The 23,033-nt window shown below is 34.7% G+C and overlaps 1 protein-coding gene across 10 annotated transcripts in view; it reads right to left on the bottom strand.

Moving 5' to 3' along the window:
* Positions 1 to 212: 212 nt before the first annotated feature.
* Positions 213 to 23,033, bottom strand: part of LOC116308725 (hemicentin-1-like) — a 33,168-nt gene continuing 10,347 nt past the window's right edge. For 2 of the 10 annotated variants that reach the window (XM_089032542.1, XM_089032550.1), the window contains 23 exons: positions 22,045 to 22,323; positions 21,249 to 21,524; positions 20,668 to 20,925; positions 19,928 to 20,182; positions 18,101 to 18,379; positions 17,699 to 17,974; positions 17,369 to 17,626; positions 16,631 to 16,885; positions 15,048 to 15,602; positions 14,679 to 14,936; positions 14,042 to 14,308; positions 12,913 to 13,170; positions 12,089 to 12,349; positions 11,383 to 11,637; positions 10,453 to 10,563; positions 10,070 to 10,188; positions 9,904 to 9,980; positions 9,022 to 9,173; positions 8,534 to 8,647; positions 7,502 to 7,618; positions 7,340 to 7,364; positions 6,581 to 6,692; positions 213 to 4,380 (listed from right to left, as the gene is read on the bottom strand). In XM_089032542.1, the coding sequence (XP_088888668.1) occupies positions 3,952 to 4,380; positions 6,581 to 6,692; positions 7,340 to 7,364; positions 7,502 to 7,618; positions 8,534 to 8,647; positions 9,022 to 9,173; positions 9,904 to 9,980; positions 10,070 to 10,188; positions 10,453 to 10,563; positions 11,383 to 11,637; positions 12,089 to 12,349; positions 12,913 to 13,170; positions 14,042 to 14,308; positions 14,679 to 14,936; positions 15,048 to 15,602; positions 16,631 to 16,885; positions 17,369 to 17,626; positions 17,699 to 17,974; positions 18,101 to 18,379; positions 19,928 to 20,182; positions 20,668 to 20,925; positions 21,249 to 21,524; positions 22,045 to 22,323 (5,246 nt within the window). In that variant the 3' untranslated portion in view covers positions 213 to 3,951. Of the gene's footprint in view, positions 4,381 to 5,546; positions 5,597 to 6,580; positions 6,693 to 7,339; positions 7,365 to 7,501; positions 7,619 to 8,533; positions 8,648 to 9,021; positions 9,174 to 9,903; positions 9,981 to 10,069; positions 10,189 to 10,452; positions 10,564 to 11,382; positions 11,638 to 12,088; positions 12,350 to 12,912; positions 13,171 to 14,041; positions 14,309 to 14,678; positions 14,937 to 15,047; positions 15,603 to 16,630; positions 16,886 to 17,368; positions 17,627 to 17,698; positions 17,975 to 18,100; positions 18,380 to 19,927; positions 20,183 to 20,667; positions 20,926 to 21,248; positions 21,525 to 22,044; positions 22,324 to 23,033 lie in introns of all 10 variants that reach the window. The other 8 variants (XM_089032545.1, XM_089032544.1, XM_089032548.1 and 5 more) reach the window with 8 other exon arrangements.

Genomic DNA, 23,033 nt, shown 5'->3' with positions numbered 1-23,033 from the left:
TATGCTAACGAAGCTGGATGATCACATGACTGATTTCATCCCGGTAAGCGGGCTGAATTTTCCCATATAAACGCAATCCAAAATTCATCTCGGCCAAGCGGACTAGCCCGCTTGCCGGGCTGGCTCGCTCCATATAAACAGCCCCTAATACCGTCTCTTCTATACGCTTGGTGGGTGTTATCGTTTGATTACTAAGAGAATAGAGACTTGAATATATTAGATGTGCAGCTTTATTTTTCATTTAGAAATGTATTTAACCTATATTACTGCAAATTATTTTATGTATATATAAACGTATATGCGATTAAGTGATTAAATTAGAAATTGCATTCTGCAATTGCGTGTTACGTCATCTCGGCCATGTGGCTGCCATTTAACAAAAAATTTCTCATTAGCTTAGCAACTCTTGTTGACGGCACTACAATGGCCACCACGTTTTGTCATTTGTCTCGCTTGAGAATGCTTGTCGTAGAATATTAAAAGTGAATGATGTTAAACAGAATGAATAAGAAGCTGCAGCGACTATACAATTATACTAACAACCTTCTCCAGCTGGTGGAATAATTTACTATTATACCTAAGTATCATCAATATATCTTCATAATCACACGTCATAGACATCTACCATAATTCCAGAGGCTTTTGGTTTTGGAATTCGTGCTTTTGAACTCTAGAATTATGGTGAGATTTCAAATCAGTGTGATCATGAATACCCGTGCAAGTTGAATATTTCGGTAAGCTATTGTTATTGCAGCATTATTCTCCTTCACAGTTCCCCGCGCCATTTTGAAAGGTAGCTGTGCCTGTGCATTGTAGCGAGAACGGCGGTGACCTTAGGTTGCAATGATAGAAACATTTCTAACACCTTTGACAATTACTAAGATGTCTTTATCATTGCAAGATATTAATAAGGCTATTAATTAAAAGATTTTATATGATTATATCTGGTTAGAACTATAGCGAATATTAACTATTTTTATGGTAACCTCCATCCGTAAAATTATCTAATGTGATGTCCAGATTACGATACATGAAGAAAAGAGGATCATGGGATTGCGTAAAACATTGATCTTCTCGATAAAAGTATGTTAATGAGATCATTAACTAAAGCAACTGAAATATAATATTTTCAAATAAAAGGAGTTTACACTTTAGCAATCACTTTATTTCTGCAAGATTATCAAATGCTTGATCTCCAAGATCTAAGGACTTGTTTGACAAGCAAAGCTATAGAATCCTACAAAAAAGCAGATACGATAGAATTTTTACTTTAAAACATTAAAGCGAAGTTAAGTACAAACTTAACCACTATAGCTATAAATCTGGAATGCAGTTTCGTTGCTGCTTATGCTGCAGTCCAGGACTGAATACACTTTTTAAATATAAAGTTAGAACCACAAAAATCTCATCTTAACCGATGTAAATGAAAGCCTAGAAGGGAATATCATCAAATAACCATATAATTCTGGCCTGTTGCATTTAATGACATTTTTTTAAATCATGATAATAATAATCAGAGCTTTATTGGATTAAAATTGTTTTTAAACAAGAAGCTGGTTTAGTTTTCAGAACATCATTATGATTCAGTACTACTTAAACCAATTTCGAAAATATTCATTGTGAAAACATTGCTACTGTATGTTTTGTTGTCGTAAACTATAAAAAGGCTTTTTAATTATTAGCATATATTTTGCTATAATTCTTTATAAAACTATTTTGCGATTCGTATTCTATCGATTGTGGATACGTGTGCGTTGATTCCCAAAAAGCCATTTACATGATACCGAAAAGAGTTAACAATACCTGCCCAATAAAGGCCAAATATGCAAAGATTTTATGTCAGAATCGGAACCGACGTCAAATATACTAACAACTCATTTCATGCCGTATGGAGTCACTATAAATACTGACGCAAGCGCGTTTAATAGCTTCCACATGAAGGTTTTTGGTTTCAGCATGATCTTAATTAACAAACGATAAACATGGTTTAGATCTGTGTTTAGTTGGCGTATAGTTGGTGTGCTATTAGGTATTACGTGAACAAGTCGCGAAGGTAACCTGGTACTGACCTTTAAAGGTCATATATAGAACGAGATGACACTTATTAGCGTGTCATGTAAACGGCCTCTTATAAACCACGAAACCTCTTCGTGGATGTTTCACAAAGTATGTCTACTATAAAAACTACAAATATATTGATGCCTACGGTTAGCTGTTAGAGGCAAATACCATTTTCATGTCCTTGCACTTTATCTCCTAAAAAGACACAGGATACTAAAGGATGGCTTTTGTTTATCTAATTCAACAAGCATATGTTTCTGGTAGAACAAAGCATTCTTGGAAGAAGGACTCGTTTCAGTGCTTGAAAAATTATCATTCTTATTTAGCGAATGTGGAATTGAAGAATTTATAAAGAAAGGCAATGGTCATGCGATATAGGAATGGGGTAAATCAAAAGACAGTGTATTGTTCCTAGAATGCTTTGTCCTTCTGAATAGTTTTCATCAAATGTGCAACTGTTGTGCAGTGTACGAAATTTAAACCACGTTTAAGCAAACGTTTTCACTTTTTGAAACATTGGTTCGTTTTTAAACATGGTTTGAATCAACATGGCTCAAAAACCGCTGATTGGCTAATGTAAATCTCAACTGAGAGTGCGCAGTGTGGTTTTCCGCTGAGTTTATCATAGGCGCTCTGACAATATGGCGGATGAGAGTTTAGAATAGGTAACGTACTAATGTTTCAAAATCATAACTCAATATACTGGATAGATATAATGCAGAATATAGTGCTTGATAACCTAGACTGGTGAACTTATTCTTCGTGCGTGATGATTAAGACTTTCGGGTGAATCAGACAAGGTACACTGTAAAGGTAATGATCATATCAACATCATTCATAAGGAATCTATTTTCGTCTTAGTATTTTTAGCATGCGTAAATTATCTTTCAATTTTCATCTCAATTCTTTTTATTATCTTGCAATTATTACTGCGGTTTTCGATATTCTGTGAACTCAGACATCTCAACTGTTTGCTGTGAAATTGGATATTTACTGCCGCCAGTCAAGAACATGAAACGTGCCGGCCGATGTTGTTTTTTTTTTGTTTTTTGTTTTTGTTTTTTGATTGACGGCAGCGAAACCCCCATTTTTTGGAAGAATGTGGAAAAGCGCAGTAATTGATAGCGTATCTTTGTCTTTAAACGCCTTTAGTCTTTTATATACCATGATTGTGATTATATTAACTATTATATGTGAATATTAAATAGAGGATATTACATGGGCGCGCGGAGATACGAATCTTATCTTCGAGTGTTGAAAAGATCTCTCACGATTAAGCGCAGCGAACGAGTGACAGATTTTCAATACGAGAAAATAAAATTCGTATCTACAAGCGGTCATGTAATATTCTATTTATTATATAATTATCAATGAAGTATGGTTTGGATTTTCAGGCACTTTTTCCCCTGTATTTTTGAATAGCCATCACAATGGTGTTATCTTCACACTTGAAAATAACATGTTATTTTCACGTGTGAAGATATCAATCTTTTCGAAATAGAGAAAAATAGATATTTCATTGGTAATTATATAATAAATACAATTATTTTTGTGCAAGAGAAAGTTCTTTGAATCTCCCTGTAGATATTTCTCTTGTTTTATTTTTCAATATATAATAAACTTTCAAATATCAATATTTCCCAAGTTATTCTTTCAGTCGAAAAGAAAAGAAAGTTCCAGCTTTCCATACTTTTCTTCTTTTTCCGATTTACCGATATAAGTATCAAGAAATATAAAACAAGGAATTCAAAAACTTCATTATCTTACCTTACCAAAATACTTAAAAGAAACCGAAATATTTCCATGCAATTTATCGAAATATTTCTAGGACTAGTTTATTTCAAAGTAATTAAGTGTTTTGTGCAGTAACCCTTAAAAGTTTGCTTAGCATTATATTAGGTTGTCTTGGGGAGATGTGCTATTGTTATTAGTCTGTGCATTTTCAGGAACTTCGTTTTTCCCACCTGTATCAATATCAGTTTGATTTGAACCATCATTCTGATCTCCGCCCTCAGTCTCTTTCTTGGGTTCAGGGTTCGCATCATTTGTAACTTTCTTTTCTGATTCTATGGTTTGTTGTTCAAGGGTGACATCCTGATTCGGCTTCTCATCGCTTGGAGCTTTCTCTTCTAATGCTATGGCTTCTTGTGCAAGGGTGACATCCTGCTTCGGCTTCCCATCGGTACTTTGCTGAAAAGAACCAATATAGGCATATATCGTATCAGTTTTTTCTTGTAATTTTTTAGCCTCTTGTTTCTTTGGGTACCGGCCAGACGCCTTAAAACTAAGAGCTGCGTAAACAACTTCTTCTTTTTCATTCTGTTATACAAACGAATAAAAATAAAATAAAGGTTTATAATAGCGATAATACCTGTAATTTTTGTTCCTACTTTTTCAATTAGAAAATTTTGATCGCTCCACAGCAAATAACACTAGCCCTAACCCTGTTTACTTCTGGGTCATGTTTCCGGTATCTGGGCCATATTGTACGAAGGTTTTAAATTATGAGATGATTAGGGAGCAAACGTAAAAATATTATATTTAAAATACCATGACCAAGACTAATATTACACCCATTTTTTTATTACTTGCGTCCTATAGACAAATTCTAATACGAGTACTATATTAAGTCATTACACTGACTTCTTGGGAAACACGGTTAGCCTGCACTGTTAATGCGACGCGTCTCACCCATGCGACACGAGTTCATGTTCTGCCTGTCTTTATGTTATATTGCATATGTGAGAAGAGTTGGTTCTGTCCCGTGTTTCCATGTTTTTCTCCCGATTCTCCGGTTTTCCTCCCTCCACAAAAATCTACTTCCAAATTCCAATTAGCAGAAATATATCTCTTTACCTTCTTATGCCAATAGCCCATTTCAGGTAAAGGTAAAGAAGTCTATTGAGAACCAGATTGCAAACAAACCTCCGTGTTTATCTGTTATACTCTCGTAAAACAATTCTTATTAATCGAAGCCAAAATATTGAAGCAAGGTCTGCAGATATAATACTAAGTTGGCTTGGTCGCAAAACATTCAAAATGGGTGTAAAATTTTTTTCTAACAACGTCGTTATTACATAATTTATATGTTTCTGTGTTAACGTTAAGCTTGATTGTTAATACACCCTCTTGCAGGTTATAAAGATTGCAAGAAGGGGCAACATTGGTTCATTAATGTGTTAAGGTGCAGTAATACGAGCACCAAAATCGCGCAACACGGTACCGTTGCAAGTTTCAGAGTAAATGTATTACTATTCATTCTGTTGCGCGAAGTAGAAATGATCTTTACTCTTCGCAACAGCGAAAACGATTTGTGTGTAATACAACCAACAGTTACTCTCTAACTCGCAATTGCAGTAGAACAAGGTTGCACGACAAGTTGCGCGATTCTCTTTCACTATTACCAACACCTTCAGTCTTGGACGGTTTAAGTTGAATATTTATTCAGTCGTGGTTTTAGAGACCCGTCTTCAACAACTCCTTACCTTCTTTGAGTTTAAATTTGTGGTTTTATAATTGACTTTCATGTTCGGATCTGAAATATTTATAAAATAAAGCTTTAGACCATATTCATATTATTATTTCGATCCAGTGAAGATTGTTTAAACTTTTATTATTGCATGCATTTATTAATTTTACATTTTATTTTATTTTTGGTTTAATTATTTTTGTGTGTTCATGCCCAATTAGACTAGTAATATGACAGTGAGTGCGTGTTTTCTCCCGTTTTAATTATCCCTATTTTTATCTTATTAGTTCATTTAATATTATTATTATACTAATTTGATTTGAGATAATCTTGAATCGTAAAAAAAACAATATTTTAGAATGCTGATGATAATTATTGATTGTTTTAACTGTTAGTTTTCCATTCTTATTTAATCAATTTATTCATTTTTATGTTTTATGCTACTTTGGTCTTGTTATTTTCGCTTAGCATGTCTTAATATTTAGATTGACGCTGTTTTTGCGATATTAGCATTCAACAAAAAGTCACATAATGATCAAAGACTTGGAAAAAGTATGCAGTATGTCCTTTAATTCATGCCCATGCTTCTTGTAAGTAAGAGATGGCGAAAAGAAAGGTATTCTCTTTCAAAAGATATATTTGTCTCATTTCAGCCATGTGTTAAAGAAATGTGCCGTATAGTATTAGCTTCTAGAGCGTACGCAGTAAAACCATGAAATAAAAACAAAGTTGATACTGACAAATATCGCTATTTAGTGACTAATAGTTGCTATTACTCAACCACAACATTTATTAAACAAAAGACACAAATGGTCTCTTGGGGATTTTGTCTTTGTATGATGAATGTTCTGGTTGAGTGATAGCAACTATTAGTTACTAAATAGCTACTACTTGTCAGTAGCAATTGGTTTTACTGCGTGCGCTCTATTATCATTCGATTCCATGCTTTTTCTATACAAATCATTACAAATCTGAAATAACAGTTGATGAAATGCATGCTAGCATGCAGACATTCAAATCCATGCACTTAATGGGCTTTGTTTCACTTACCGGACGGTAGATCTCCGTTGGTTGACCATTACGATATGGCGGCATTTCATCTTGAGTTGTCTTGTAAGCATTAGTTGCTGCTGCATTATGGTCATTCACGTTAAAAGTTTGCCTATCAATTTCAACAAAATGCTAACAGGTCAGATATTATCTATTCGCACTCGCCCTTCTCTTCCCATATGTAACATTTTTCATAAAAAAGGCCTTTAAGGAAGAATAGTAAATGTAAAGAAAAGTCCCAATTTGCAGTTATTAATACATATTGGGTCAGGTACATGTTAAGTTATAGCCGCCACGTTAGTTGACGATAATAAATTATTCCATATTAGCTTCTCTAGTTACACCATCCAACATGGCGGTTGTTTCATTCATATTTATATTTCAAGGAATTTTGTGTAAAGATAGTAATTATGATAATCGTGCCACGTGACAGTTCCCAACTTAACACTGATAAACTTGTGGCCCTCTATGCTTAACGTCTCTAAGTTAGATGAGACCCGCGCCATTTTACTTAGCGTTATCCAAGCCACGGTGAAGGTCTATAACCGTTTGCAGATACTTTTAGAGCAAAGATAGCACCTTCCACCCAGATATTTGATGATCTTGAGTAATGGTTAGGCCAAGCTAGGCTTGAAAAAGCTAGACTTGAAACCACGACCTCGCGCACAGCAAACCGGCGCCCAACCAACTGAGCCAAGCAGTAGTTGTGCTTGCACCCCAAGAATAACTGACTCGAAAGGCATATACGTTTCTACTTACATCGAAGTTCCGTTCTCTGCCGCACCTGCGTTAAAAAAGAGAAAAAGATATATGAAAATCAGTAATTCTGCATAATTAAGAGTGTGAGACAGCTAACAGAGTTGTTAATTGTTTGCAAAAGAACATTTAAAAAAAAAAAAAAGTTGATGTAAAATGCTTTACCACTTGGGTAGGTTTCACTCTTTTTCCTCTTGCAGTACAGGACACATAATATGATCATAATGATGATAATCAGTATGCAGGCAAGGATGATGATGATGCCGGGAATAAAACCAATACCTATAAATAGAAAGCAGCAATTGTTGATATCAATAGTACGAGCGATATGTTTGTAGAAAATATAGCCCCTTTGGATGAAACGTCAAGCAGCTCAAATTAGAAGACAAAACAAAAACATTTCAATCTCAAAAGAATTGAAAGCCTTTCGTTATGTCCTCCAAATCGCACCATGAAATTTTATCTTCACTAATATTTATTTCATACGTAAATATTCGTAGAGATCGTTCAAATATTTCTGCATTATTTACAAAATGCGTAATGCGCAAAGAATACGTAATTTGCAGTAAAGATGCGTAAGTATTGGGCATTTTTACGCATCTTTACGCTACCGAAAACATCAGCGTAAAGGTAACCGTAAAGGTTGCTAAAGACCCGTAAATACTGCCTTTACGCACCCAAAAAGGTCCGCGTAAACATTCCTGTAAATGTTGTGAAAAGATTCGTGAAGATCCATAAAGACTTGAACTGTACTGGATTATTATTTTAATACTATATAACCCTTGGCAATTTGTTGATACAATTAATTGCGCTACATTCCGACGTGCTGCGAGAGGTCTATTGGGCAAGCACGGGTGATGTGCGCATGCGCTTCTAATGCGACCCACGTTCAATTCTCGGGCTTGGTATTGCATTTGAATAGAGTTACTTGTTTGTTCTCTCCTAGCAATGTACTTTGAGAGGTTTTTTTTATCTCCGGATTGTTCGCTTTTTCTTCCCTCCTATATAGTTTCAAAATTGAATTTTTCTAAATTTGATCTATTGGCTGCCTTATCGAGTAGGTTGTAAAAATTGTTAGGCTTTCCTCTGTCCACCCTGAAGCGGAGGTAATCCCATTATATTAGTAAAAATATGATTCAAATTAAGGAATTTTTTGCTTGTTTTCTAAAGTAAGGATTTGGTGCAATATAAGCTTACCCTTCTCGCAATGCGTCCCGTATCTGAAGGCGTCACACACACATCTGTAGCCATTATCACCTTGCACCTCACATTTGCTGTTGAATTTGCAAGGTTCTGAGCTGCATGGATCAGCTAAGAAAAAATATGTTGTTAAAATGGAAGTTTCATCTTATCACAACTAATAGTAAAGTTATATCTATCACATAGCCACAAGAAATGGATCTTGCGTTCAGTGTACACTCATTCATCCTACTAGCTATAGTGGTTTTGCACCATCAGGTGACGGCCACCATGTTGGATTGATGGCAGGAACGACACAATCGTCTTACATATGAAATGATTCAATTCCCAAGAGCAAAGGGATTTTATGGTTCTGCCAGCTAACACTGCTTTTTATTAGACTTTTATATAACCTACATTGCCAGTTAATACTTTAGTTATATATCTGACTATGATTTAACCAAACAATGAGGAATAAGTACATCAATAAGAAAAAGTATACTTACATTTTGGAGATACTTGCAATCCTGATGCTTTCAATGTTAAGTTGCCGAAAATTGTTTTGTTGACTATTTCATTCTGTATGGCATTCAAGACCTCGCTTTTTAGGGCAGTGTCATTGAAAGTAAGCAGTGTGTTGGCATATATACTTCCTTTTCTGGAAATATAAAGTTTAAAGTGGAAGGTTAGTGTATATGATGTTCAAGAGTTCTTTTCGTATTGAAAAGTCCCTCTTGTAGAAAAAATGAGTGTTGTTGCAATAGCTTTTTAATAAGGGTTTACTAAATTGATGAATTTTAATAAGGATGATTGAAATATATAAATATTTGGAACAATACAAACAAAGTATCACAAAGAAGTGTGAAAGGTGGTAGTCAAGAGGACAACAGAAAAAACGTTCGCGCATGCGTGCATTTCTGTTTCAGCACATTTTTCAATAGTTTAGAAGATTTTAAGTGAGAAAATAAATACTCTCTGAGAATACAAAAAGTTTCGCGACTATACTTTTGTGAGAATAAGGTACTTTATTAACAAAGACTATGTTAAAGAATTAGCCTTAAGTTTCAAACATGGGCACTAAGTTTTGGCATTTTGTAAAGTCCATTTGTCAAGCATGTTTGAAAGTCAAAATTACATATCTTTACAATAGCACGAGGACGTCTTGACTAATTTGCATACGGATTTAGATCATGCTCAGACGTTTTTCATTCTTGTCGGCCAAGAGAGTATAATGAATGGATGCCAGTGTCTTGTTTAAATTTTTAATGTGATGGTAAAGCATTGATTGTATGCTACCTAAGGTGTTGGCTTAAAGATTGTACCGAGAGTGTTTACCGACAGCAAAGCGGGCTTTCCACTAAGCTAAAGTCTACCGACAATGTCGTTACCTGGCTTTTACAAGGATACAAGTCACAAGTTCTTTCCCTGGTATTCGTCGTGGTCCTCCATTGAATATTTTGAACATCTGTGTCGATAAAGATGTTGGCAAGTTTAGATTTAAGAATTAAAAAACAAACTTCACGGGATAAAAAAAACTAAATCCTAGCCGTTCACCTTTGAGCATATTTTCTTTTCCAGATCATCGTGCTCAGGACTATCCTCTTTGCCATACGCATCTTTCCACGAAGGTTCGACGATTATGAGTAGACAATCGAACTCGGTGTGCACTGGATCTACCAAACAAAGACACGGAATTAGAAACTGAAAATAAGTATCCAGGGAATTTCAGCACAGCCTAATGTCACTTCTCCATGCACCTAGTCCCAGCTCGTTGATCGCTCTAATCCCCTCGTTTTCTCAAGTCCCATTGTTTCGTGGCCATCCAAGCGAATTTGGGGGAAATCTATTCGTACTAGAAATTTTTCTTATCTGAGTCTGTAAACTCGAAAAAAAATTGATACATATCTGTAGAATTAGTTGCGATTATCTTTATATACCTTCGTTGTCGCAGAATCTCCCGGTTAATCCTCTTGTGCAAAGACATCTGTAACTTTGGCCTTCACTTCTGCACGTTCCCCCATGTTTACATCCATGGCCTTTACAGTGCCCTGTGAAAACAAAGTCAATATTTAGTAGATGATCAACTTACGTACAACCGACCGATCCTTACCATTTACCGTATACTAAAACAAAGGTACTGATTATTTTATGGGAAGCCGTTCCCTATGCAAATGGAGGAATCTGATAGGTTTCCTAAGTGTTCCAGTTCCTGCAGTTCAACCACAGGGAGCCCATTTTAGATTAAAGTGGATGGTGAAAATAAAATCGGAAAAATTATATAATTAATTATTTTATAGGAGAAAAAAAGGCGCGCGAAAAAAGTTCTAGTGCATTTTTTATCGATTTCTTTACTCTATCGTATTACTGAAGACACTATCTTGACCTCGAATTCAAAAAGTAATACAATATTTTCTCCGATTTTATTTTCACCATTCACTTATATCTAAATTGGGCTTCCTGTGGTTTAACGATAGACTTTTTTTGAGTTCCAAATTACCGCTGTGTTCCTTGATTTCAGACTCATGTACTCAGAATTAGTCTAATTTCAGAGTCAAAATCTTCATAAATACCAACGGTAAAGAAAAGATTGCAGGAATCAAACAATACGAACACTTTGGAATTCCACGGACCTTGACTGGAACACGTGAATATTCTACCCAAAATCGAGACTCATCTGAGCAACAGAGAACTCGTAACTCGAGTATCGTTTCTCAGCCAATACAATAATCATATAATTTATGGAGTTCATTTAGTCCGGATAAAGGAATGTTGGTCGATTTATTTTTTGTGGAAACTTAAAAGAAATTGACCAGATGTCCCTCTATCCAAATGTCACGCTCGTTCGGTCACTTAAATAAAACTAGAACCTGTTATCTTGACATAAAATGTCCTTTGTTGTCTTCCTCCAATCCCATTGGACACGATACAAGAGTAATTTCCTGACAAAGACTCCAAAGCCTTAAAAGCGTATGTCTCTCCATGTGCATTTTGAATCTGTTGGTCGTTTCTGGTCCAGTTAATACTTGGTTTTGGTACACCAGACACCATACAGCTAAGAGTGATCTGGTCGTTTTCGTCACGTGTTACATTTAGACTTGAGTGAGATGTGATGGTTGCTGGATCTAAGAAAACGAGATAGCCATTTTAGCTGGACAAGTATTCATAAGAAGCTCCCAGAATAGACCCCTTGCAGCACGTCGGAATGCAGCTCAACTTGGAGGGCATAACAATAGGTTTCCCATTCTCAGGAGATTGAAATCATTTTGTTTCTATTTATAACGTTTAGTACCACGCTGTACACTTTCATTATTTCTAAAACTTAATAAATGAAGTTTTTCACTTCAGGCACAGCAATTTAAGATTGTATTTTATATATTATTTGTTATACCATTATGTATCAGTTTTCCCGTTAACATTCCATCAATCATTCATTCAGTCAATCATTCATTCAGTCAATCATTCCTTCCTTCCTTCCTTCCTTCCTTCCTTCCTTCCTTCCTTCATGAAGCTAAATTGCTTCATTATGAATTCTTTTAATAAAATACTGCAGATTAAAATATCAAAATTACTTACATTTCACGGTGATGATGGTGAGGTTTGTTTTTGCATCACACTCATTTCCATTGTGAGCTTTACATACATATGATCCTGTATCATTACGGCCAACAGATATTATATCATGGGTTCTCGTACTCGATAACTGACCGCCGCCAACTTTGTGCCAAGATACATTCACTGATTGCCCACTACGATCGGTGACGTTACAGACAAGGGCCAAGGTATTTCCCTCAACCACTTCTTGACTTGGAGTAATGTATTCAATAACAGGCGCAGCTAAAAATTGACGGAAGCAAAAATAAAAATAAAAAAAGCAAATTTAAATCAAACTAATGAATGTGGCTAAGAATTTGTTCCGACTTCCCTTTGTCTATATTCCAATCGTTTCATTATTCATTTCATTATTCTATTAAATTAAAAATACAACAAGTTTATTGAAGAGGTAACACTGAAATTAAATGGGAGAAGGTTAAAAAAATATAGTTTCTCTTTTTCTCGTCTTTTTTCACTTTTTATGGCATTTCACTGCTTTTTCTGTTACTTTTCTCGTTTTCTTTCCTTTTATAACTTTAATTTTCTTTTCTTTTTCTTCTCTCGTTTAATTCCTTTCCTTTAACTTCCTTTCTGTCATTTTTTTCTCATTTCTTAATTTTTTTTTTAATTCTTTCCTTTTATAACTTACATTTTTATTTCTTTTGAGTTACTTTTTCATTTAATCCCTTTCCTTTCACTTCATTTCCCTTCTCTTCACATCTAATCTAATCTCATCTCTTCCTTATATTTTCCTCTTTGATTTTATCCTCGCCATTGTCCAATTATACAAAACAGTATGTCAGTACCTTTTACAATAACAGTGACATTGGCCATAGTACCATTACCAGCGCTGTTTTCAGGTTGACACTTGTAAACGTTGTTCCCACTGGCACTCGTGGAAAATTTGTATGTATTAGTACTTTGGGCTTTGATTAACTTATCATTTCGATAGAACCTATATGTTGTAGGGTCAGGCTTACCACTGGTGTGGCACGTCAGAGTCAATTCATCGCTAACACAGGCTGTAGCTTTAGATGCAGTCAAATTTGTGTTCTCTGGTTTATCTATAAAATAAAGTAAATCAGGTTAACCTACCACCACTAATATATTGTAGCAAATCATACCAAAACATAACTACAAACTATAGTGATTTATAATGCCATAAGTTATTTTAAGTTAGGTGATACTTCGATAATAATATTAGGTCTTTTTTTACGACTATTATACAAAACAGTATTCAAAAATGAAAGTTTATGCAAAAGTTTCTATAATATTTGAAATAAACTGAATTATTTGCAAGAAAGTGCACGTGGAGTAAATCATGTGCAGTCCTACATCTTACAAAATTGCTCATAACATTGTAAGTAATTGCTATTTATTTCTTATTAATTCTATTAATATCAATAAATTATTATATAGGTGCGTCATTTCTATCATGACTAAAAATGTGATAAAGCATCTGGAAATCAAGAAGTTAAATAGTTTTTGTTTTATGTGTGCATCGGAACTGGAGATCGTTTTTCATTCATTGAGGAACAATTTAAGAGTGTGTTGAGGGTACATTGAGTATAGAAAGTGATCGAAATCCTGAAATATGCCGACAGTATTATTGAATAGAGACTCTCGTGACAAGAACAACAAAATGTAGATCCACGGTAGATTCCTTTACGCGCATGCGTGATGTGAGTTGCCTCAAAGTAAGCTTGAGTAAGTCAGCATAAAAATGTATTAGTCATGAGACACTTGTTGAAAACACTGAAAGGCAGACTCCCGATAGAATAACGATTACAATGAGCCGATCGAACATTGAGTATCCCTCGTTAGTCAGTCTGACTAGCAATTCGAAAATAATCTTGAAATAGCTCATTTCGATTGTAGTCCATCTTCAGTTTTTCTCCAGTCAGGAAGAATTCCGTCCTCTGCGAAGATACTTACAGTTGACAGTAGCAGTCGTTGTTTTAGAAACAACATGACACTCGTTCCCGTTATTAACTGTACATCTGTAAACTCCCTCGTCATTTCGGGAAGCAAAAGGCACAGTTAGGCTAGTAGTTCCAGTAGTGTCTTCTTTTTTGTGTCTTCCGTCACTATTGCTCAATGTTACGTTCAGTGGAGCGCTACCAGAAGCCTGGCAAACAATCGTCAAATGAGATCTTTCCTTCACTGTTTGATGGGGTGTTAAAATCGTTATGGTAGGTTGAGCTGAAAATACAAAGAATGATTATGGAAATGTCTTTGTCTCTTTGCTTCACAGAAAAATAATTGATCAAAAATTTATTATTTTTCTTTTCTTTCTTTCTTTTTTTTTCTTTTTTTTTTTCTCTTTTTAGTTTTTTATTATTATTATTATTCTTTGCCTTAGTGCTATACATCAATAGCAAAACAAAATAATACAATTTTGGACACAAAATATAAATAATAATAATCATCATCATCATCATCATAATAATAATAATAATGATAATAATAATAATTTAATGAATCAATGATAAGATAAATCAAATATGAATGATATTAAAATCAAAATCAAAACTATTGCTGAATTATCAAGGAAAAACTGCAGCATTTATACCTTTTGTGATTATGGATACGTTAGCACTCATTCCGATTCCAACAGCATTTCTCGGTCTACAGGTGATTAAATTTGCGCCTGCTTGGACCACGTTAAACTGATAAAAATCCGAAGTACTAGTATGCACATGCTGACCGTTAAGAAAAAACGAGTAATCGATTACAGGAGGATTAGCATCTGAAATGCATTTCACCGAAACGCGATCGTTAACACAGGTATTGGTGGTATTTGAGGTGATGTTTGTTTGGTGCGGCTTATCTGGAATATAAACAGAAACTGGAGTTAGGTAATCTCAGGTTTTTTATTTATGCAAAATACAGAGGTTGAGAATTGAACAAGGCTATCCAAATACTCATTCATACTACTCACATGTAACGTTCACGTAAATTGTTTTGTTAAGCACACTTCCCGAAACCCCATTGTCTACTGCACATTGGTATGTTCCTGTATCGTCTTTTCCTAAGCTGCCTCCAAAATCATGTGTAAGTTGGTGTCCGTTGGAATGAATGAAGAGAACTCCTTCCTTTTTTGACCATGTGATGTTTGGAGACGGACAACCAGTGGCTGTGCAGTTTAGTACTAAGGATAATCCTTCTTCCTTTGTGATACTGCTTGTGCTTGGAACAACGGATATTGTTGAAGGTAATTGCACAGTGACATTTCTGTATACCCTCGTACCTGTGCCTGCTTGGTTTTTCACAACACATGAAAACCTTTCTTCATCGCATCCTTGTACACTTGATATTACTAGACTCTCTGTGCAGGAAGTGCTTGATTTATCGGCTAGGAGTAGGTTTCCTTGATAGTACAATATCGTACATTGATTTGGTTTTGCAGAAGACTGACATGTCAGATTCACTGCTTCTCCAACCATCAGTATGCTGCTGCTTTTGTTTATTGACAGCTGTATGTTTTCTGGTGGATCTATAGAATCGATAAAATGATAGTAGATACCATCAAGTAACCATTGCAGGAAAAAACAGGTATATTTTCTAGCTGACAATACACGATTCTAAGAAGACTATTTAATAAGATCAGCATGAAATGTTAGTTAAAATGCTTTTACAATAAGAAGAAAATTTTTTACTTTTCACCTCATTTTTGTAGTTATTGTCGTTTTTTATCAATATGCTTTTTCCGGTAAATTTAAAATTGACTCTTTTTGATTAATTCAACATTTTATTAATGTTTTTCAGCATTTAGATATATGAGTTCTTTGAGATATTATTACATTATTAATATTATTTATGCTGAAGATAAAACCCACCTTGCTGTCGTTCGCAAAGATGTTATACACCAATCGAAGAAAAAAGAACATTATTTTCCTGTGTTGTTTACTCTTTACTCGGTATCTACTTTGATGTCATAAAGCAAAAAGAAGCAATTTATCGACTTCTTTAACAAAGAGTTTATGAGCGTTATTGAGTTAATCATTTGATAAATTTAAAAGTTATTAGTAGCTGAATTTTTCTTTTTTTTTTTTTTTTCTTTTTTTTTTTTTTTTCTTTTTTTTTTCTTGACAGATTGAACAAAAAGGTTTACTAGATGCAGTTCAATAGGTTGGTTATCTTGTGCAGTATTTGAAATGTGAACAATAAGAAAGTACGTAAGATCGTATGCATAGCTTTATATAAGAACTAATATAAAGATTTTAAAAAGTTAAACTGAGATTTTAAGTAATGATGTGTTTCTTTTTACTTATATTAATTATAGAGCAGTGTTAGATCTTATAGAATAAGCAGATTTAAATCAAGAATTAAAGAATTATTGGGAAGTCATTGAATAGTGGTTTTTTTTTTTTTTTTTTTTTTTTTTTTTTTTTTTTTTTTTGTGGGAAGTTAAAAGATAAAGTTGATGTACAGTTCAGTTATTTAGATAAAAGTGCTCGTGTTTTAATGCAAAAATAAGAAATAAATAAAAAGATCATCTAAACACATCTATATATAGCTTACACGTGACAGTGATGGCTGATCGAGCAGTTGCTGCAGGACACTCATTTCCATTGTGTGCTGTACATTGGTACGTAGCCTCGTCGTCACGTACAATACTTGTGAAGGTGTAACTAGAACCTTCAGGATATGATGAACCACCAACTTTACTCCAAGTCACGTTCATTGGATCACTACCCGTTACATTGCACATAAGAACCACTTTCTCTCCTTCTACTACAGTCTGGTCTGGTGTTGAAAATGTTATCTTAGGAGGAGCTGAAATTATATACAATAAAAATCAATCAAAAATTAGTTTTGTGCAAGTTAAAACAGATCAGGGAGTAATCCGTGTCCGGCAGTTTGCAGTTATGGTAAAAAAGAAAGTGTAAGTGTCACAAAGAGCATATCCTTCGTCTTCAGTACAGAGGAAAGGCACACACTTCAAATCTAAATCCTCTAAAGTGAAGTTCAATGTTTTTTCCCAATCAGCAAATTGCGTGTCTTAAACGAAACAACTCGTTTCTTTTTTGCAGCAACTTGTGTTTTTATTTTTACAGCAACTTGCTTTCTTTTTATTTTTAGCAACTCATCTAACTTGTTGAATAATCCTTTATGGTTCAATGTATGTTGTAATATATATTGTAACAACTTAGTCAAAACTCGACGAGAATATGATACGACGCCGTTTGGCAAAAGGCAGTAAGAAAATGTTATTAACGAAAAGAGAATTGAGAAGATAAATATATGTTTTCAAAATACCTTTTGTGGCAATGGTCACCGATTTATTCTGTCCAGCTCCAACAGTGTTCTTTGGTTCACACTTGTATGTGTTATTGCCTGCTTGTGGAACATTCAACTGATAGACTCCAGACATGCTTGTATGTACAAGCTGATCATTCAAGTAGAAGTGATATTCATGTGCTGGTGGGTTGGCATTTGTTGTACATTGTAACGTAACTGTGTCATTCAGGCAGGCCTTACTCTTTGTGCTGGCCAGATTTGTCAGATATGGTTTGTCTGGGGAAAATGAAAGATGCAATTCAATGACAGATATTTTCTCTCGTTACCACTTTATCTGATTGAACTTACAAGTAACATTGAGGTATATGGCCTTTACCGCAGGACTTCCCACTACACCGTTGTTCACACTACACTGATAGGTGCCTGTGTCTTGCTTCGTCAGGCTTGCAAAAGTCTTATTCAGTACAACACCAATGCCCTGTTCGAGGAGTGAAGATACACCAGACTTGGTCCATGTGACATTTGGTGTTGGACATCCTGTTGGAGTGCAGCTCAGAGACAAAGAATCTCCTTCTACCATAACAATGGTATCAGATGATGGCATAACACTCACGCCAGGTGGAACTTTTGAAAAAAGAGGATGATGACGATTATAATTTTACATTATTTATGCATACAAAATTGCTAACAATAAAAAAGCATAAATTGATATGGTGTTCGATTGAGACGAACAGTAATTTCAAAAACTACCTTTTACGGTAACATTCTGATACACTCTTTCGCCGTTTCCTGCATCATTCATTGCAAAGCAAGAGAAACTCTCCTCGTTGCATCCTTGAATGCTAGATATCACGTGACTTGCTGTACACGTACTGCTGGACTTGTTAACCAATAGCTGATGTCCTTGATAAAATAGCACGTGACAAGTAGAGGGTTTTGCTCGTGATTGACATGTCAGCATCACTGGTTCTCCATGTAACAAAACATTGCTGCTTTTGTTAAGTGTAATGTTCGTGTTTTCCGGTTTGTCTACAGAATCAAATAAAGACGAAAAAGTGTCGGAAAAACTCTTTAAAGCACACCAATTCTACCTACAAACAAGCATAAGCACTTCTCTCTTTTCTTTTCGTTTATTTTTTATTTTTTATTTTTTATTTTTTATTTTTTATTTTTTATGCTTTATGATATTTCATACCTGTATTAATTTTGCTTACAGTGATAAGAATAAGGTAGATTAAATAACATCAAAGTTATTAATAAGCATAGCAATATTACTTTATAGGTATATAAGTATTTAGCAATACAGAGTGTAATAAAAGTGAAGATACATTTATTGACCGAGATCAATAATTATAAGATATTAAATTGTTATTTAAGAGGATTTTGCATTACATTAAGATTACGTGCTTTGAGGACTTCCAATGATTACTACGGTTATAACTGTTTTTTTGTCGAGATATAAAAGTTAAAAGATATCTTAACTTAGAGTCCTACAGCTTGGATAGTGCTGAATATGCAAGTATTGACACCATAACAGTTTCGTTTGACTTAATTAGAAGGAAAACCCACCTTACAGTAATGGAATGCATGTTGATAAAAACTTGGTCTTTGGTGTAGTGGTATTTCAGCTATCTTGTGCTGTGTAGACTTTGTACGAATTGAAAAAAAGTGCTCGATTCATGCGAGATTCTTCTTTATCGATGGAAAAAACTGACGAACTACTCAAAGCACGCAACAGAATTATCTCCATTTGCCCAAAAAACACTTGTCTTTGATATGATGATTTGACTATCTTGTGCTGTGTTGATTTGTTCGATTTAAAATAGTTACATCATCCCTCTTTCTCAGTGGAAAAGAACTGACGAACTGCTGAAAGCATGCAATTCACAACAGTGCAGTGTAGTTAATTAAATGGCATATATACGAGATATTTTAACCAATACGAAAACGTGTTAAACTATAATAGAATCTTTAGAGTTTTAAGATTTGCGTTTGGAAATCATGGTAAATACAAAATATTACGATTCGGCTATTCTTTACATAACTTCAATCCCAGAATGAATAACTTTAACTATAACTTACGAATTATATATTAATTAATAATTCAATAAATAATAATATAATAGTACTGTAAAACGTTTTACAGTACAACAAGGGTTAATGTTTTGAAATATGACAATATCTTTACTGAAAATACCTGTTTTCATGTTATGAATCATATAAAGCATAAAAGCTCGTTGATCGATCTTAGTAATAAACACATTCAAACTGTTTTGGAGCTTGCTATGAAGAAACAATGAACATTGAAAAATTTCAAACATCCCATTTAGGGCCGCCTCTAGTATCTCTCTCTCGTAAAGTCGGACAGGGGAAAATTTCCGATGGCAATATCGATCTGTTCCGAAGAATAATTAGACGATTATCATTTCTTTTTGCCAAAATAAAACAAATCTCGTGTATGTTTTTTCTTCGCCTCCCTGATGTATTTAGTGTTTTTTTAATAACGTTATAATAATTTAAATTTCAGATGGATCATGATTAAAATCATAAGTGAAACTAGTGGTAAAAAATCCTTACACGTGACAGTGATGGATGATCGAGCAGTTGCTGCAGGACACTCATTTCCATTGTGTGCTGTACATTGGTACGTAGCCTCGTCTCCACGTACAATACTCTTGAAGGTGGAACTAGAACGTTCAGGATATGATGAACCACCAACTTTACTCCAAGTCACGTTCATTGGATCACTACCCGTTACATTGCACATAAGAACCACTCTCTCTCCTTCTACTACAGTCTTGTTTGGTGTTGAAAACGTTATCTTAGGAGGAGCTGAAATTATTTGAAAGTAGAATACGTAAAAACAATAAAATTTAGTAAATGCAACAGATAATTAAATGCTTTATTTAACAAATGAAACAGCTTTTTCCGTGCTCCGTTCAGTAATGAAGCACGCAGGAAGTGGCGTAAGGAAGAATAGAGTGTAAGGAGGAACAAGAGTCGTAGTTTAGTGTTTCTCACTCTTCTTGAGTACTTACGGCGCTTCCTAAGCGCTTTATTACTAAACAGAGCAAGCAGTTTTCTTCCTTTTATTATATAGTTATTTACTATTTTTATTTTGGTATTGAAGATATTTACGCAAAAGGAAAGCAGGTCGCAGGATCGAGCAGCACTTCACGGCCGCAGTTGGCGTCAGCACTGTGCTCCGTTCACTTATAAAGCACAGTTTTTGACCAATCGGCGCGCGCGTACTATCCTAACTATACAATGAACTAAACTAAAAACTACATTGAAGGAGTAAAAGAATTTTCGAATACCTTTTGTGGCAATGGTCACCGATTTATTCTGTCCAGCTCCAACAATGTTCTTTGGTTCACACTTGTATGTGTTATTGCCTGCTTGTGAAACATTCAACTGATAGACTCCAGACATGCTGGTATGTACAAGCTGATCATTCAAGTAGAAGCGATATTTATGTGCTGGTGGGTTGGCATTTGTTGTACATTGTATAGTAACTGAGTCATTCAGGCAGGCCTCAGTCTTTGTGCTGGTCAGGTTCGTGAGTTCTGGTTTGTCTAGAATGGGAGATATAATAAGAAGTTATTTAAAATATATGTCCGACCTTACTACGTTCTACTAAACCGTGTTAGCCAGAAACTGACTGCGTTGATGAGATACCACATTGCACGCACTCCTTGGATTCACATGTTCAAATAAATCTTTTGTCTACTGCCATTATGAGGAAAGTGGGTTATTTTGCCAGAATAAAAGTTACAAATGCTGGCTATAGTTAGCTGTATTCGGACCCTTACCACGGTAAGACTAGGTTAGATAATAGGTTAATAAGTGGAATTTAAATATTGGGTTTGTCTTTTATATAAATAATTGGTGTACTCACATGTGACATTTACGTATATCGTTTTTTCTAGAGGACTTCCTACAACTCTATTGTCTACAGAGCACTTATATTTGCCGGTAGCCGCTTTGCTTATGCTGTTAAGACCATGAGATAAGAAGAAGCCATTGGCACGAGTTAAAGATGCACTATTTCCTTCTTTTGTCCATGTGATATTTGGAGTTGGGCATCCTGTGGCACTGCAATTTAAAGAAAGAACCTGCCCCTCTTCTAAAACAACTGTTTCTGTGGACGGTACCACGCTGATGTTTGCCGGAACTGTACACACAAAAAAAGGCAAAGTAGCAAACATTAGAAAACATATCCGTTTGTTCAGCCAGTCTTCTCTTTTTTACAAATGCTATGTTGTTCACTATTCTAAGGCACAATAAATGGCAAATTTCATCACTGGCAAGACGCTTAAAACCTTTTTTTGTTTACTGATTATAGTGTTTCCCAATCACACGAGCGAAATCGTACAATTTGCTATTGCGACAAACTTAGTTTTTAAATATAAATCAAAGTCAGACAATGCCTTGGAAACACTTTGATTGACGTCTAACAAAACTTTCTTTTTCGAGCCAGAAAAAAAGTACGATTTGGCATGTGTGATTAGGAAGTGCTGTAAATTAGTAAACAACACTCAGAGTTGTATTGATAAAACAAATTACATTCAATCTTTATTATTGATGATACTCTGAATGTTTAGCTTTGATAGTCACTGAATGTTTAGCGTTATTTTCTTAAAGTTTATTTTGAAATCCTTTGCCAGATATATATATATATATATATATCTTACCTTGCACAGTAATGTTAATATCAACTGTTTTACCAGTCCCTGCAACGTTTTGAACCTTAAACGAAAGCCTCTCGCCATTGCATCCTTGGATGTTGGTTAGCAAATGACTTGCTGAACACGTGGCACTGGACTTGTTAGCCAGTAACGCATTTCCTTGATAAAACAACACGTTACATTGGGCGGGTTTTGCTGATGACTGACAGGTCAAGTTAACTGTTTTTCCTTGCAGAAATACGTTGCTACTTTTGTTTGTAAAGCAACTAGTGTTTTCGGGTTTGTCTAAATAAAAAGAGAAAAATGTAGGGAAATGGCGTAGCAGCTAGATGACAAATAATGACATGTAAATATTCATTTGCAATTTTAAGAATAACAACAACAACAAAATCAAACACGAAACCAGAGTGAGCCAAAGCAAAACAACATTATTAGAAAAGAAATTATAACGACTTATAGACAAAAAAATGAGTGATTTCTCATTAGGGTTATATAGGGTTAAAAATAGTGTATCAGCTACTGAGCATTAAAAGGTAGTTATAGCTTACAAAGAATGTCATTATATTGAAAATATTGATGTTAATATTCTCCATTTAATTTATTAGCTTATTACAGAAGATAGACGTCACTGTTTTTAATGTTAGCTAGCATTGTTAGGTTAGCATGCATATTAGAGTGGTCTAGTTTGAGTTGCTCGTTGATATATGCTTTTTTGTGTCGGTACACTGAATAGCCATATCTCAATTTCAAACCCACCTTTTGCAAGGATAAGATAGTTGTTAGAAAAATTCTCGTAATTCAGCTTCAGTCCGCAGTCGTACACTTTCTCTAGCATTATTGTAAAGTTTATTAGTTTAACATTCAAATCAAGTAGCCTTGTACATGTAGCGTGGTTGAAATCAGTAGTAAAATAAAGAAACCGAGATAAGCATATCGATATGTGTTTGGTATATGTCTTCTTCCTTTCTTTTACAAAGGTTTTTAAACTCTTATAC

The sequence above is a fragment of the Actinia tenebrosa genome, unplaced genomic scaffold (genome assembly GCF_029948245.1).
Source record: "Actinia tenebrosa isolate PJP-AT-01 unplaced genomic scaffold, QUT_ActTen_1.0 PGA_scaffold1__47_contigs__length_23844297, whole genome shotgun sequence".
Taxonomy (NCBI): domain Eukaryota; kingdom Metazoa; phylum Cnidaria; class Anthozoa; order Actiniaria; family Actiniidae; genus Actinia; species Actinia tenebrosa.
This window is presented reverse-complemented; position numbering and strand designations above follow the sequence as displayed.